The 17,183-nt window shown below is 40.1% G+C and overlaps 1 protein-coding gene across 3 annotated transcripts in view; it reads left to right on the top strand.

The window, feature by feature from the left end:
* PDE7B (phosphodiesterase 7B) overlaps positions 1 to 16,843 on the top strand; it is a 167,237-nt gene extending 150,394 nt beyond the window's left edge. For all 3 annotated transcript variants that reach the window (XM_063124637.1, XM_063124635.1, XM_063124634.1), the window contains 3 exons: positions 4,093 to 4,189; positions 11,433 to 11,513; positions 15,657 to 16,843. In XM_063124637.1, coding sequence (XP_062980707.1) covers positions 4,093 to 4,189; positions 11,433 to 11,513; positions 15,657 to 15,871 — 393 coding nt within the window. In that variant the 3' untranslated portion in view covers positions 15,872 to 16,843. The remainder of the gene's footprint in view (positions 1 to 4,092; positions 4,190 to 11,432; positions 11,514 to 15,656) is intronic.
* The last annotated feature ends 340 nt before the right edge of the window (positions 16,844 to 17,183 follow it).

Raw genomic sequence — 17,183 nt, 5'->3', positions numbered from 1 at the left:
ATGAAAAAAAAGTCCTTTATTACTGTATATTCAATCATTGTTTACCTTAAAAAAAAATCCCTGGCTGAACCACCTAATGAAATATGTTGAGCACGCCTATGTTTACAAAAGAATGGTTACGGTAGAAACATTGGCTGAATTGATTGCTAAAGATAAGGAAGTAACAGCTAAATTCAAGAATCATATCACAGGCTTCAAGTGGGAACTTCAACAAAATGTTGCAGTGTGGAGTGCTCCTGTTAAGTGTTTTGTTCAGCCAGCCACACCCTCATCCATGGCACCCCATTCCATTCCCTCACCTACCTGGTCTTCCATTATTTCCTGTTATACAACAGTCAGACGTCATTCTGTGTTTACTGTGTCCTTTAGGCTGTATGGGTTTTTATATAAAGATTTTTGTTGTACTTCTGCAAACCTTGGGTTTTCCTCCAAGGCTGCTAATAACCTTCTCCTTGTGTATAGTTGGTGCAATTTTTACTACGTAAGTAATAACACTCACCGCTGAACATTGTAAATAGAGCAGGGATCCGGAACCTTCAGCCACTAAGCCTGCCTATCGGGTTTGCTGGGCCTCACACAAAGCCCTTCCCCTAAGCAGGTGAACGGCAGCCTCAAAGCTGCAACTCAGTTGGCCTTGATCTCCCCTCCTGTCCCCCAATCTGGGAACCGGCCTGGGACTCCGCATTCTCTGGCCACTGGATATGTACAGGTACCTAAACCTTTGGGGTTTTTTGAAGTTGTTTTTTCTACTTCTGCAGACTTTCGAGTTCCACCCAAGCCTGTTGATATCTCCCTGTGGTGCAGGGATAGTGATATTTTGGCTTTGTAAGGATTGGCACTCAGTGAATGAGTTCAATGTTAGTTTATAGCAGGCATAGGGAACCACTTTCTACCAGAGCCAGGACGTCAAGGGCCACATGCCAGCAGTGGGTGTGGACACCATTTAAAGTTGGCGTCCCACCCCACATTCACATATAGATACTCTCACACAGAAACATTCACACAACCCTCTCTCTCAGCTGAGGAAGGTGCTCTTTAATGTATTTATTACATTTATATATCACCCAACAGCCAAAGCTCTTTCGGAGTTAACAATTAAAACAACATACAATAAAATACTATATAAAAGTTTAAAAGTGGAAAAATTGCTTTTATATGTTGTTGGTGTATGTGTGTTATCTGTTTATGCTTTTATGTAAATGGCTTTGCATTTTGTATAATTTAGTTTAATGGTTTTCAGTCTTTGTGAACTACCCAGAGAGCTTCAGCTATGTGGTGTTATAGAAGTACAAGAAATAAAATGAAAACCACAGTATAAAATAAAAATAACCAAATGAAATCTAGCGGCAGTGCAGGATTTAAAACACAGCAACAGATTTAAAACAAACTAAAATGGCTTGAAAAAAACAGTCTTCGCCTGGCTCCAAAAGGAGCATCCAACGAAAAAGCGGGGGGGGGGGGGGAGAAACCCTACTGTAAGAATGCTATGTATAGGCTGAGCCACTGCTTCAAGGAAAGCTCATTGAGGCCTTGGCTCAACGAGGAGCTGCTTCCCATTTGTAGGGGTGGAGCTTCAGAGAAGAGGAGGGGCCTGCAGAGGGGACAAACCTGAGGTTTTTGCAAGCCAAATGGGAGGACCTGGCAGGCCAAATTCAGCTTGTAGGACAGATTCCGCATCACTGATGGTCAATTCAGCATACTACCACTGTATTTAATGGTTTTAGTGTGAGGATTTGAAAATGTCAATAGAGGGTTTAAATAAGACTTAGGGGTAGTGATCAAAAATTATGAAAAGGTTTTTTTTTTTAAATGAATGGTATACCTGATGGAAAGAATGATATTCCTATATATGTAATGAAAAAAAGGGGGGAGAAGATGGACATGCCAAAGTTTATTGTATATTTTATGCCCTTCCCGTTTATAGGGACTCGAGAATACAAAAATCAATACAGTATTGTATTATTATTATTCCAAAAAACTTGGACAAAAACGTAAAATTGAACTGAACAGCTATTATGATGTAACATTAGAAGCTGTTGAAACAAGAGCTCTATTCAGGCATTCTGAACCAGAATAGGAGAAGCACATGAGAAGAGAGCACTCTAGACCCCTCCATTGTCACATTTATCACCCTTCACTTGTGGAGTGTGACTGTCTGTATCCATGATTTCCCAACATTCTGTCTCGTATGAAGAGCCTCCATAGATACATGAGGTTCCCCTCTTTGGACAATTACCCTAGAGGACAACAAATGTGGTTATGGAGATGGGTGGGCCTGGAGCACTCCCTCTCTTCACTCTTTTGTTCTATTCAGGTTCAGAACACTTGAAAAGGGCTAAGAAGGAAAAGTAGACCCACTGCAGGATTTGTCTGCTCCATAGCTTCTACTCTCAATGCCACAGTAGTGCCTTTTTCACTATTACTGTTGGAATAATCTTTCTTGTTTAGGCAGTTCAGTCTGATCATTTTGAATGTATATAAGTCACCTGATATAATAATGTTGTGGGGTTCAAATTGTTTCAGCTTAAGTTGAGAACGGTTCAGTATGTGGAGAACTCACTGGCAAATATACCTATAATTCTTTGTCTGAAAGTAGTATTATAGATTTTATAATGACCTCCAGTTAATTCAAAACTAAAGCTTATGAGAGATTCTCAGGTGTTGAATGACAATAAGTCTTTAGTATTAAGTATGAGATTAACAGCTTTTCCTCTATATAAATGATGTTCTGTAAAAACTATTTTAAAGCTGTGGAGAGAATTAACCCTCAGAGGCTCAAGTGGTCATCCAATTTACAGACTAAACTATGTATTCTTTTCAAATGCCTTGAATGTTTACATCTTAAGGCTTCATTGGGAAGTGATATTTTAATTGCAGTGTTTAATATTATGGTTTAATTGCAGGCTTTCATGAGTCTCTGGTCAATTAAACAGACAAAGCTTCAATGTAATAACAGCAAATTTGATAAGAATTATATACAAATAAAGAAAACATTCTAACAACATAGGGCTTCTGGTGCTAGGGAGTTACCATGTAAATATGTCCAATAAGGTCGGGGGGAGGTTATAAAATCGTTCAACTAGGAAAAAATGGCAGAAAAAATATCTGGAAATCTTGATCTCAGCCACAATAAAAAAGGGTTTCAATAGTCATTTTTCAGTCTGTTATTAAAAGGATGACAGAAGGTAAAATGTCACCTCACCTGATCACAAGAAACTACCAAGGATAAAATTTTAAACTCTCCAGAAAGCTAAATTAGATGGGGTTAGAAATTTGTAGATGTATGAAGCATCATATGTGGTGGCTTTTCCTATCTAGTAAGAGCACTGAGCCCATGAGGGAAAGGAAGAACATTGTAATTGGGTACAGAAAAGAACATTTAATATTTTGCCATGGGTTGCAAGGAGAGGAAAGGAATCCATGAGTTGTATCTAACATGTTAGTGGAAAAAGCAAAAGCGCTGCTGTTGTTCTGCTAGTGATTCCATGTTCCTGTTACACATGTTTACATATAAACCCACACTTGGAAAATGAGTTTGCTATTATTATGTAAGGTACTTTGCAACATTCTACAATTCTAAGACCAGAAACTACTTAAAAAATATTAGGTGCCTCAAATTAAAGCTTATACTTTAAAAAATATTTAACAGGTGGTGGTCATTGCCTCTTTACAACAGGGTGTAATTTCATCATCCCAAAAAGAGAGGCATTGAGAACTTTGTTTTGTTATGGTTTTTTAAAAAAAAAACTTGCTGAACCCACCATATTGAATCATTTGCAGCCAGTTGCCAGTATTCTGTTCTTGGGCAATGCACTGGACATGTGGTGGCTTCTCACCTCCAGGCAAATTATCCAAATCCATTTGAGTCTGGATTCAGGCATGGTGGTGGGACATGGACTGCTTTGGTCTATGGACTGGGTGACAATGAACAAATTGAAGTTTAACAACAAATGAATTAAAGTTTAGTTACTGAAACAACAATTTTCATTCCTAAAGATGACACTTTTAGTACAATATCAAGCTTGGAATATACAGTAGTTTTGAAAGACCTCTTTGTTGCATCATTCATACCATGTTGTCCTTTACTTTCAGATTGCATTGAAGTGTGCAGACATCTGCAATCCTTGTCGGCTCTGGGAGATGAGCAAACAGTGGAGTGAGCGGGTTTGTGAGGAATTCTACAGGCAAGGTCAGCAGTGTGATATACTTTCACCTTGTGCTTTCAGGCACTAAATCAGAATTGTGTTAATCTAAACTGTCAGTTACTCAGTCAACTCTACATCCCTGCCCACTCATTTGGAGTCCCCCACAAAATTATGCTGACAGAAAGATGATCTCATTAACTAAGTGTCTGGGATTGAACAGCAAAAGCTCTGTAATTGGCTTGACTAACCTTGTACTACAATGCTAATGAACCATTTTTTAAAAAAGGCACCAAATGTTGGCACAATCACATTTGACTTGGCCTACAAGTGTGAAGAATGCTCAAAATGTTGGCCTCCCAGTGTCTTAAAGTGAAGACTCTGTTGTTACAGTCCTACTCATATTATGTGGTACAATAACATCCAAGGACAACATGAACCCAACTTATTCGGAAATGGATCCATTACTTGCAAATCTCTGCTTGCTTCCAAATTAAGTGAGGCATCATCAAGGGCTGTGCGTGTCTTATTGCAGAGCTGCTGCTGATTGGAATGCACCTATCAGCCAAACCTAGGGGATGCTAGTATATCACCCACTGCAATGCATAACTTATTCATGGAGCTTCACATAGTCCTTAAAGCCCCAAAAGGCATTGCAAATAAGTAATACAAAATTACAATGTAATAAGCGACTTTTCAATATAAAAATCTAATACCATAATGTAAAATAAATATTAAAACAACCAACCTGTGAAAGTCTAAGGTTCTTCAGTACAGCATCTGAAGGACACAAATTTGTTAAATAACTTGGCAAGTGGAGAACCCTGATGTCATGGGAGGGAGGAATGTCTTAGGAATATATGGTTTGGCAATATCAATCAATCATCAGTTCATTGTGCTAGCCGAAGGCCATGACAAATACATCCATAGAAAAGCATACAACTATAAAAGTACACAACAGTTTAAAATAACCAAGAGAACCATACAGACAAGCTTAAATTTACTGTGACTAAAGCTCTCATTTCGCTCAGCACTTTGAGTCTCCGTGGCAGTTTATAGCAATTTTATCTAGTTCTCTCTTCCTAATCTTTTTCGCTGCCAGTGCAAACAGGGCCACTTTGTGAGTGACATAACTGTTGGTATCGCTAAGGAGGAAGAGAACTGTTTCTGCTTGGGCATTCATGCCTCCATATGTCAGCAGCAGTTTCAGGAGTCTCTCTTGGGTCCCTATACAGAGGGCAAGTTAACATATAGTGTGTTATGTCTTCCACTTGTTGTTGACCACAGATACATAATCTCGATTCAAATGGTACCTTGTGGTAGCGTCCATCCAACACTGCAGTTGGCATCACTTGAAACCTCAATTCAATGAAAGCATTTCTCAGGGGTAGTGGCCTCAATTTGGACAGAAAACATGCTCTATAGTGTTCTGTTTTTAGAAGAGGGAACCACCGAGAGAATTTAGAATTTTTAATAAGTTGTAGGTCCCTCCTGGAATCTACCCCAAAACACCAATCCCTTAGTTGCTTCTTATCCATGCTTAGAGCAAACTTCAATTCAGGGAGATGATAACTATACAGGAGCTTTTTGGAATATTGCTGTCCAATGACAATTGTTATCCATTTCTAGAAAACACTTAGTAGGAAGACGCTCATTTTGCAAGATGGCGATTCGTTTAAAATATTTTAGCTGCGCACTCTCAATTCTTGCCCTAACTGAAGGACTACCAGCTTCTGTGCGCAAAAAAGCTGCAGGGGTACCAGATAGAAGAGAGGAAAGTTTTCGAAGGAAGTTGTTCTGCACAATCTCCAAGGCTTCGGTCGTGGTGTTGTCAGACCCCCAGATTTCAGACCCATAAAGCAGCTGTGGTATTACTTTGGTGTTAAAGATTTTTAGGGCAGGTTTGATCAACTGTCCCCCTTTATTATAATAAAACTTCATTAGAGCCCCTATAGTTTTTTGTGCTTTCAATTTCGCTGCCTCCCTATGCCCTTTCCACGAGAGGGACTCACTAAAGAGAATACCCAGATATCTAAATGAGTGAACCTAGTCAATGACCTGTTGGTCCAAAGTCCATTTGTGTGTAGGTCTGCGGCTGCCGAAGACCATGATCTTTGTCTTAGTATAGTTTATTGCCAGGTTTTCAGATTTGCAATAAGAGCTGAGAGTACCTAAAAGCTTTTTCAGGCCTAAACGCGCGAGAGAGATTAGTGCTATGTCGTCTGCGTACATTAGAGTAAAGATCTTTCTGTTCATGATTACTGGGGAAGGGGAGTTTACTTGGGCTAACTGTGACACTAGGTCGTTAACATAGATGTTAAAAAGGGAAGGGGCCAGGAGACATCCTTGTTTAACTCCCCGGGTTGTTTTAAAGGGTTCTGTTAGAAAGCTATTTAGGCCAACTCTAACCCTCATTTCAGTGTTACTATATAGCTCTTTTATCAGCATCAATAGTCTATGGTCAATATTGGTGTTTTGTAGTTTTTCCCATAATCTATTTCTATTTATTGAATCAAAGGCGGCTGAAAGATCAATAAAGGCTACATATAGATGACTCTTGATATTCTTAGTATATTTCCTGATGATGTAGTTCAGAGTAAAACATTGATCGATCGTGCTATATCCGCTTCTGAAACCAGCTTGTTCTTCATGTATAAATTGGTTCATTTCTAGCCAATCAAGTAATTTTTGAAGTAAGTGTCTTGCATATAACTTTGAAGAGACGTCCAGCAAACTGATCGGCCGATAGTTTTTGGGATCATTCCTGTCTCCTTTCTTATAAATTGGGGAGATGATACTCACTTTCCATCCGGAGGGCATTTGTCCGGTGTTATTAATCCTGGTAAACAGAGCAACAAGGATTGGTATCCACCATTCTGAGTGTTCTTTATAAAGCTCCGGAGGTGAAAGATCTTCCACAAGAGCCTTTTTAAGTTGCAAACGTGAGACAAGAGTCTTTATCTCCCTGCTAGTGACCGGTTGCCATTCAGGTGGGTTAGTTCTTGATGTGCCCCTGGCTCACCCAGTTGCCAGGGTCAGGCATCAAATATATTAGAAAAATACTTGACCCATGTTGGTGTGGAGATAGATATGTCCAGTGTTGAGCTTATCTCATTTGAGCCCCGAGAAACTAGGTCCCAAAATTTGCCTTCATTCCACTCTGAAATTGCCTGTTCTAGTTTCTGCTCTAGTTTCTGTTCTAGTTTAGTGTATTTTTCTTTCTTGTTTTTAAGCAGTTTTTTGTAATCCGACCTACATTTAATAAGGCTTCCTAAGGCTTCTTCAGGTGGTTTGTTGCGGAATTCCCTTATTTCCCTAGACAGGTTTTTCTTAGCCGCTTTACATTGGGCGTCAAACCAGCCAGTGTAGGCTGTTGGTTGGCTTTTATTTGCCGGTGCTACCAGAAAAGCCCTCAGTTCTGTAGTAATTTGTTGGAAGGCATCTAAATGATTTACAGATTTATCCCAGAATACTTGGCGTAGGTTTATCATTTGCTGACTGTGTAATTTTTCTTGGATATCACTACTCAGTTTTATGGACCATTTTAGTCTTCTCTCTCCCAGCAATTCTCCACTTAGAGTTACGGTTTCGGTCAATGCTGCTCGTTCAATTAGTGGGGATAATGATATTAGTATTGGGAGGTGGTCACTTTCAGGACGGTCCAGCACTTCGAAAGAGCTTACTGAAGGGAACAATGCTGGAGAGACCAGTACATGGTCAATGGCACTGCCTCCTCCTCTGCACAGGTAAGTAAAGTGGCCTCTTGATTTGTCCAAGGGGCTCCCATGGAGAGTATAGAAGTTGTGACGATATAGGAATTCTAGGAACTTTACTCCCTGCTTGTTATATTTACTATGAGCTGTTAAAAAAATATCTTCCAACTTTATACCGAGTGGTTGCAGGAGCCCCTCTGAGACTGCTTCTATTCGTGCATTAAAGTCCCCACAGATGAAGATAAGTGCACTTGGAGGAATGTTCCAGGAGGAATGTTAAATCCTTCCATGTTTTGTCAACCACCAGTAGGCAATTTGTAGAGGGGAAGTAAATATTTATACAGAGGAGGATATTTCCATCTTTGGTTTTAATTTGTAAGGGTAAAAGATGATTATTTTGTACTCCAAAGTCCACCATCTGAGATTCTCCTGCCAATTCTGTCAAAATAAAGGTTACTAAGCCCCCGCTCCCTCGGCCATTTTGCTTGCGGCACCAAGTTTCTTGCAGGCAGACTATGTCATATTGTTGGAGCATTCTAACGAATTCTTTGTCCACCAATTTATTTCCCCAGCCAGCTAAATTCCAAGATATTATATTCAGCCCTTTTTGATTTGTGCCTAGTCAGAACTGATGTCTTCGGACTGATTTATAAGTCTCTGGATCTTGAAAGTTTGTTCTTTTGTAACTATCCCAAGATCTGGGATTTCTTGGAGGTTTCGGCCTATGGGGATCAGCCCAGACTCTGTGGGAAAATTTTGATATGAGCTGATGATTTCAATCCTCAGGTCTCTTCAGATATCTCCCATTGCTTGTGTTGGAGTTGGAATGTGTGATCTTCCTTCCATTTCTGTGGTCGTATATTTGTATATTATTTGGGTAGGTGATGAAAGAAGGGATCTTATATCTGTGGTTCTCCCAGCTCCTGCCCCCCTTATTTCCAGCTCTTGGGTGGATTTCTCTTCCTCTCTCTTGTCTAGCCCACCTGAATCGTATCGAGGTTGTTTTAGTTCAAACAATAGCTCTTTGTCAGTGAACCTGTGCAGTAAGGACCAAAATTTACTCCGGATATCAGAGTCTGAAAAAGTTAATTCCAAACTTCCACTATCCCCATATTGTGACAAACGTTTACAACGTACATTACTTCCTATGTCCAGTGATGTCCCCAGAATAGACTGAATTTCTGCTATGAGTTCTTGTTCTAATCTTGTTATCCGCCCTGAGTTCCTGAGTGGCCAATTGTGTATTACAACCTGCAGATCATCTAGAGATCTCTCCCGAGGAGAGCCATTTTCCAGGGGAGAATTTGTCCCCCTATTCTCTAAGATTTGAGGTATAGCTGGTTGCCCTACCTTCTCGGCTGAGAAGGAGAGAGGCTCCTGTGAAATATCCAAGTCTAATGATGTAGGATCTGGGCCTAATTGAGTCAAATCTAACAACGTGGTACTGTTGTTCACTTGGGAAATGTCTAAATCCTCGCCAGGAAACTCATCAATTAGCAACAGTCTTGGATCAGATGTAGTTAAATTGAGAATGGAGAAGGAGCTATCAGAGCCGGCCTCGTGCTCCGTTTGATTGGGGTGGGGAAGTGTTTCTGCATTGGTTTTCCAATCTTGAAATATATTATTTAGTCCTTTAATCACTAAGTCGGTGGAGAGCCTGTCATCCTTTTGCTTGCCTCTGCCCTGGTAGTCCTCCAGGCTTTCTTCCATCTGCCTTCCCTGGGACATCAGACCTGTCTGGGGTGCTGCAGCCAGAATACCAAGCTCTACTAATCCAACCAAAGTTCCAATAATGGCTTTCAGGCCAGAGACTTCCTGTTGTAGCACATCCATTCTGAGGAATATTTTCTCTGCTGTTTTAGATAAAAAACATTGATCTCTTAATAACCCACATAAGGTGGTGGAGTCACTCTTTCGGTTTACTGAGTCAACTTTGCCTAAACTCTTTCTGAGCGTGTTTAATGCCTCTTTATATAAGGGAGTTCGTATTTCTAAGGGTGAAAGACCCTCTATTCCTCTCTATGAGTACGGGATCATTTGTCTCATTTATTAAAAACTCATTAGAGGAATATACAGTTGATTCTTCCTCCTGAGAGGTAGTGTCCCCTACCATTGATTCTCTGAAGGCACCATTTGGTGTACCGTCTTTTTCATTTAAAAATGAGACTGCGGTATCTGGATCTATCCAGTACTCATTCTCAGCTAACTATTTCTCCTGACTTAAAGTCATAATAATCCAATATTGATTTCTGGACTAGGTTGGGCAGAGGTTCCTTACATGAGGCTTTCTGAAGCTGGGCTCGGGTGTTGACCATGTTATATGATGGTATATCCATGTTATATGATGGTGTCCAAGGGCTACTATTAACTTACAAGTGTGGAGTCAAAACTAACCCATGCGAAACCAGCGATGCAAATTCAAGAAGGAATTTTCTCAGCTTCCAGATGGATAACTTTGTAACTTAATCTCCGAGGAGCAAACTGTATGAGGGTTCAAAAGGAGGGAGGCGTTGGCAGAAAACAGCCAAGAGTCTTGTCAATTCACCCCCTCTACTCGGCGTCCTGCTGTAGTTAAGATAAATGGTGTCAGGCAGCTTGGCTTGGCAGAGGTAAAACAACAAACAGTCACCAACAGGCCGAGACCCTGATAAACTCCTCGGGTAGTAAATAACAGTAGAGGTAACAAAATCCAAACGGCTCCTTAGGTCGGAGAGAAGGCTCCCGTTTGGAGGCAGCTATTTGTTTCGACTTCACCATCGGTTTACGATAAGAATCCAATGACAAAATAGCTCAATTGATGGTCGATAAAATAAAAAATTCAGCCAGTCACCAAAAGACCTTGGGAGTTTGTTGGGGGGGATAAAATAATAACAAAAGTCCGACTGGCAGATAAGACTGCGGTTGAAGAGCTCTTTCACCTCAAGGACAAAGTCATTGGTTAAAAATGATTAAAATATTTGAAAAAACACTTAGAACGCTCTGAGTTCTTGGAGACGCTGCTACTGCAGCTCCGATGCTGGAAGCTGGAAGCTCCTGGTTTGGCAATAGGCTTTTACAGTGGGCCATTTTGCATAATCAAACAGCAGATCAAGGGTTGCTTAAGCCACTGCAAGCCATGGTGCCAGCCAACATTCTGCGTATTCAACCCCTGATCATGAGTTGTTGTGTCTTGCATACCCAGCTGCAGGGGTTATACAAGGTTTAAACAACTATTGCATAATCCATGGTCTGGGTCGTTTAACCCTCACATAACTCTCGCTGGCCAGGTTCACATGACACAACATCCCACGGTCAGGGGTTGAATATGCAAAACACCAATTGCGATGTGCTACAGCTCACCGTGGCTTAAACAATCCACATGTGAACCAGGTCAATGTATCTTTTAAAAAGCAGTGCTTGAGTACTAGATGAAGACAAAATTATTTTTCAGCTTCTTTGTAAATTTATAACATCTAGCTTGATTAGCATATCAAAATAGATTTCCATTCTCCCGTTAATTTCTTCAAGCTATATCTTGTATCTTACATATACACAAAAAGCAGATATGACTTCAAATGTTGTGCCTTCTTTTCGATAGGTGACCTGGAACAGAAATTTGACTTGGAAATAAGTCCTCTTTGTAATCAGCAGAAAGATACAATCCCTAGTATACAAATTGGTGAGTATACCTTGCGCCAGTAGTAGCCTAACCTTCCACCAGACGCCTTAAAATGAAGCATAAACAGACTGATGCAAAAAGTTACCACAGGAAGGCATTTAAACATCAAACCAAACAATCCAGAAAACTTTAATGTGTTTGTAACAGAAAATACTTTAAGGACAAAACAGCCTTTAGTTCTCCTTTCAACTTCCATGATTTGATTCTAAGTCATAAGTGAACATTTGTGTGTGTGTGTGTGTGTGTGTGTGTGTGTGTGTGTGTGTGTAGATGCCACTGAAAAAGACAATGACCCCGGTTTACATGTAACGGCAAAATGTGAGTTAATTAACCAATTATGTGCCATGCACAAGTGGGATTGTGTGAGCATGCTGTCTCCTGTGTTTTCCTCACTTCCACATTTAATCAACAACTTACAATCATCTGGATTGTACGTTGTTGACCATGACATGCAAACCCAGAGTGCTGGGTTCTTTAGCTCCAAGTTTGAACATCACGCTGAACAATCTATGAACAAGCCAATTGTAGGTTGTTGAGTAAAAATAGAACATATGAGAGGCAGTGTGTCATGCATTCCCACTTGTACATGGCGAATCATGGGTTAGTTAACCCACAATTTGCCATTATGTGCAAACTGCCTCAAATGTTTGAGAGCTGAACATAGTGGTGGCGGGTTTGCTTTCCACACTTTTGTCCCATTGAGGTTTCTGGCTAAGCAGGTTTTTGAAACAGCATAACACACACACACCCAGCACATATACACCCAGAGAAAAACAAATCCTGCTTACAAGAAGAAAAAGTAGGATGAATGTAGACACCATAGGCTGTGCCACTGCTTTCAAACTATCATCAGCATTCTGAGGAGGAAAAAAAAGTCTTCAGACTATGTGTAATGGGACTAGGCACTGTGGTTTTGTTACTAACTATAATTAAGAACAAGCATTCATATGACTGCCTTGGTCAATTAGTGGCCTTCATAAGGCCTCTCAGCTCCAGATGAGTCTTCCTTCTTGCCTTCTGCAACACACCCACAAAGAACTACTCAATAAGCAAACAAAATTTGAAAGACTGTTTTTGTGAAGGATAAAATTGTTTGTTGTTTTTCACAAGTCATCCATGTGCTTGTTTTTCATCCTTTCCTCTTTCCTACCCACCCAACAGACCTAGCTTTTTCATAGCCAGTTAGCTGCATCTGGTTTCAAAGACTAATCAAAAGCAGAATTTAGTGAGAAGCCAGGTATGTGTGTGTGGCCAAAGAGCAACATTCAAAATGAGGGTTAGGGAGCAGATACATGCAAGTGTATTTCCTTCTCCCACATCTGCTTAGAACACCTAAAACTGAATGTGCACACATCCTCCACAGGGAGATTTTGCAAATCTGCATCAGAAGCATGTGCATCCCTCAAATTGGGGGGCCTGTGTGCACCATGGGCTCTAACAAAGCTTTGCATGTTTTAAATAGGCAATCAGAAGAGTTGCTTCCCCCCCCTTACTGTCTAAAATGTCTGAAGTCACTAGGATGACAAAAGCTTCCATTCTCCAGAATCTGAATAGACTCTTTGCAGTCCTCTTAAGTCTAGAACAGAATGAAAGGGCAAGAGACTCAGACTGTAAATTTGCTGCCTGTTAACCCATTGGTCTGTTGAAAAATCCAAGGGACATTTGCTATTTAAAAATAAACCCTGTTTTCTAGTCATGTGCATGCCAAATAAAAAGGACAGTTGTAACCATCAAAATGCTATGCCCACTGTTAACAATTAAGAACCTTATTCTTAAAAGAAGCGGTTGTGCTTTCTTTGGAGCCTTGGGGGTTCGTAACGTTGGACCAGCTACAGTTACAACAGTGATCGATGAAATTGTTCTCGTACCTTTGTTCTTTGGGCAATTAAAGTTGATCTTCCCTTTGATATCAAATTCAAACAGCTATCCCCCCCCCAATATATCAACATTAGTAATAGTTTCACATGGAATGAACTCATAATAACTTACATTCCAACTCTTAACGGTGGTTTCAGATGTTAAGGGAAGAGGAACTTTTCCATCACGTATGTCTGTGACAATCACTGTAATATGCAGTGGTTGAACTGTGGGGTTGTTTGTTGAAAACTGGGTTAGCGTGTTGTCTGAACCCAGGACATTTTCTGTAGGCTGGCTTATTAACCATGCAGTGTGCCTTTTCCTTGAATAAGCCACTTTAAGAACCCATGATTTGTTGTTGAGTTGTTCAAGGTGGTTAACTCGCCACACTGCAGAAAATATCTAGAGTTCAGGCAACATGCTAACCCATAGTTGAACGAATAAACCACTTTTCAACAACAACTCACACTCAACCACTGAGTGTGGGTTAGCGTGTGTGTGTGAATCCAACTGCTATGTCTTAAAAAGTGGTTAAATACCCTCAAGAATCTTGGTCAATTGCAATTTAAGCACATGTTTACCAGTTCTTAAACTCATCTCCCCATCATACATAAGTGGTCACTATAAAAATACACAGTTAAAATACACTTTTCTGAATGTGTGAAGTAGCCCTAAGACTTCCAAAACTCGTAAATAAACTTAGTACAGGACATTAACACAAAGTCCCTGCAGTGCCAGGACTGCACAAATGCTAATGTTTATAAAGGAGGCATTGGATTTAAATAAAAAACAATAATGGTATTGGACAACCAATTCATACTTCTGCATAGCATCACAGGTACACCAGTGTTTGAATTATGTTTGCTGCAGTAAGGAGAGAGAGTTGTGGGAGGGGAGGTGTCACATGGGGACTCATATATATGACAGTTATAAATGACATAAGCTCTCTGGAGCATATCCACTCAGAGTTTGAAAATCATGCCTCCTTTTTGGACTTGACAAATTTACTGCAGCCAATACTAGTGGACCTGTAGCATTGTGTAAAGCAGGATTTGGCCTAAGGACTGGATTGATAAATCTAAGAAAAAGGAAACCTAAAACAGTCACAACATTTCTGTAAAGACTTCAGCAGCAGCAAGATACACACAGTAGTTGTTATACTATAGGAGAGCTGAACTACACTTAATGACATCATTGAAGAATATGGCTTTATTCCTTCAAACAAGGCCTTTTCTTATGTGTGAGTGTAGAGTCCATTTTTGTCCCAGAGTGAGATTTTTTCCAATCCCTCAGAAATATCCACAGGGATATGATAAGGCTCCATTAGGCAACAGGCTCACCACACTTCAATAAACCTTCTTTTGAAGGGTTGCCAAAGCTGTGGTGACTATGGAGGATAGTGCACCATAGACTCTTGAAGAGTTCTGGATTTCTCATTTAAAGACAGATAGACAGAATCTCTGTATGGAGTACAGCAGTATTATTATCTGTTGACTGATTCATAGAGACGAACTAAAAATAGAGAAGGTATTAGTTTCTTCCTTAAAAAGATGGAATCAGGACTTATGCCTTGCTATGAAAAACAGAAGTAGATATGGCAATGTAATTCGTAAGAGTAGGAATGAGTTTTATTTCAGTTGAATTCTTGGGCTTCTTGAAGATGGGCAGAGCATAACCAAAACACAGACATTGTATGCTCAAGCAGTTATTAGAAACATAAAACAAATCAATAGGGGTTAGCGTTCTAAAAAACAAACAAACCTTATTTTTGAAATTCAAACAAGAAATGAGTAAGAACATTTAATTTAAGTACTTGGGCCACAATCTAACACAGAGTAAAGCAAGCTTAAGGCAATTCATTTCAGTGGACACAAGGCTGCTTACCTGTGTGGTATTCAAGTTATCTATATCTTATCCCCTTCCAAGCATTTCTGCAAGAGCATGCAACGAACTAACAAGACAGACAGAAAAGTTCATCCTGCTAATCCACATATCCTGAATGATTGAGTTACCTTTTTATTTGAGGAGAGGAGTTGATGTGGCAGTGTCTGATGCTGCCAACTTAATGGGGGGGGGGGCGGAATCCCTTTACATAAATTTAAAATGTAAATAAGTCCAAAGAAATTCAGGCTTGGAACTACACTGCTGCATTTTCCTCCTTTCACTGTTCTAGAGGAAAACCATGGTCCCCAGCCTTTATTTCAGGCTCGGTGTTGGCTTAACAGAAAACTGTATTTGCTGAACGACTTAGCTGCTGATATGCTTTACCTCGTGTTTTCTCCCCAGGCTTCATGACCTACATTGTGGAGCCACTCTTTGAAGAATGGGCCAACTTTACTGGAAACACTCCCTTATCTGAAAACATGCTGAACCATCTGAGGAGGAACAAGACCAAGTGGAGGAGTTTGCTTCATAAGCAGCACAGCAGCAGGAGCACTGACCACTCAGTTCAAATGACACAAGATGAAGAACAGACTTTAAATGAAGGAGAAACCCCATAGTGGCAGCTTTGCAGTCCATGCTGCAGTGCCACTATCTTTCACAAGAGTGAATAAAATCCGAAGGGTCTGTTGGGCCATCGTTAACAATGCAGGAAGTGAAGAAAGCAGGGCGGAAAGGTGAAGCTATAAGTGTCCTCCTCAAGAACACCTACAATACTTCTGGGTTCGGTTGTGAAGCTCTACCAAATCCTACTTCCTCATCTTACTATCCAAAGCCATTCATCACTTCTGATCATAAACTGCTTGAATGAGAAGCTTCTTTCAGTAGTGTTGAAGCTGGGCCAGTAGGCAGTTACCAACTAACTGGAGGATTAGAGGGCTCAGGGCAAGACCAGCGCATTCCTGGTCAGCTGTTCCATTCACTTTGGGTCATACTGTGAAATGCGCTTCTGAACAAAGGCTTGGAGCAATGCAGTCTTCAGTCTAGCAGCTGGGCTGCACATTCAAAGCCACCAGCAGCTGCAGCACTGTCAGAACTCAAAGGACATCTGGCCACGCAAGAGAAAAGTATCTCATTTTAAAGAAATTAAAGCATTTTTTAAATTTTTTGTATTTGGTGCACTGGACAAGGAATCTAAAAAAAAACACCTTGAAGAAAGGTTATTCTGTGTACACAAAGCTTTGTCATGGTGGTGCCCATTAATCATTTTATGCCACTTTAGATAAAAAAAAAACTGACATTCTTCTCACTGCAAGAACAGTATTTCCTATCAAGTCAAAAGGGAAGAGTTGTACAGTTTAAGTGTTTTCAGATGTCTCTTTTGATGACTGTATCCGTGACCTGTTTATATTCGCACATGTATGTCTCCTGTATATATAAAGCGCTACTGTTCCCATACCAAAATACTGAAGTATTATGGGAAAGCTACCTGTATAAACAATGGCACTGTGAACAAAATACTGTTAGTTTTAGTATTGGAAACATTTGTAAATATGTTATAGATTATTAATACACTCTTGTTTGCAGATAAAGTCCTTAACCTTTAGCATCCTTCTTTTTTTTTGATAGTTAGAAAAAAGACATATTTCAGTATGGCCTGTTTTTAACTGTCCAGCCAAAGGTTACGTAAGAAAAAAAACCTGGGCTTTTTGCGTTGATAAAAGCTTCATAAACATTCCTTTTGGACCCAGTTTTTAAGCCACACTGTTCTAGTGACTAATCACGATACAGCTCAACACATGTATTGCCATTTCCCCACCCTCAATTTAAATGGATAAATCCATATAGTTCACAAAATTTTACTTCTATTTAAAAACATCATGACAGACTGTAATGAAAGTTGGAGACTAATCTTAAACTAGACTTTGGGGC

The sequence above is a fragment of the Elgaria multicarinata genome, chromosome 4 (genome assembly GCF_023053635.1).
Source record: "Elgaria multicarinata webbii isolate HBS135686 ecotype San Diego chromosome 4, rElgMul1.1.pri, whole genome shotgun sequence".
Classification (NCBI taxonomy): Eukaryota; Metazoa; Chordata; class Lepidosauria; order Squamata; family Anguidae; genus Elgaria; species Elgaria multicarinata.
This window is presented reverse-complemented; position numbering and strand designations above follow the sequence as displayed.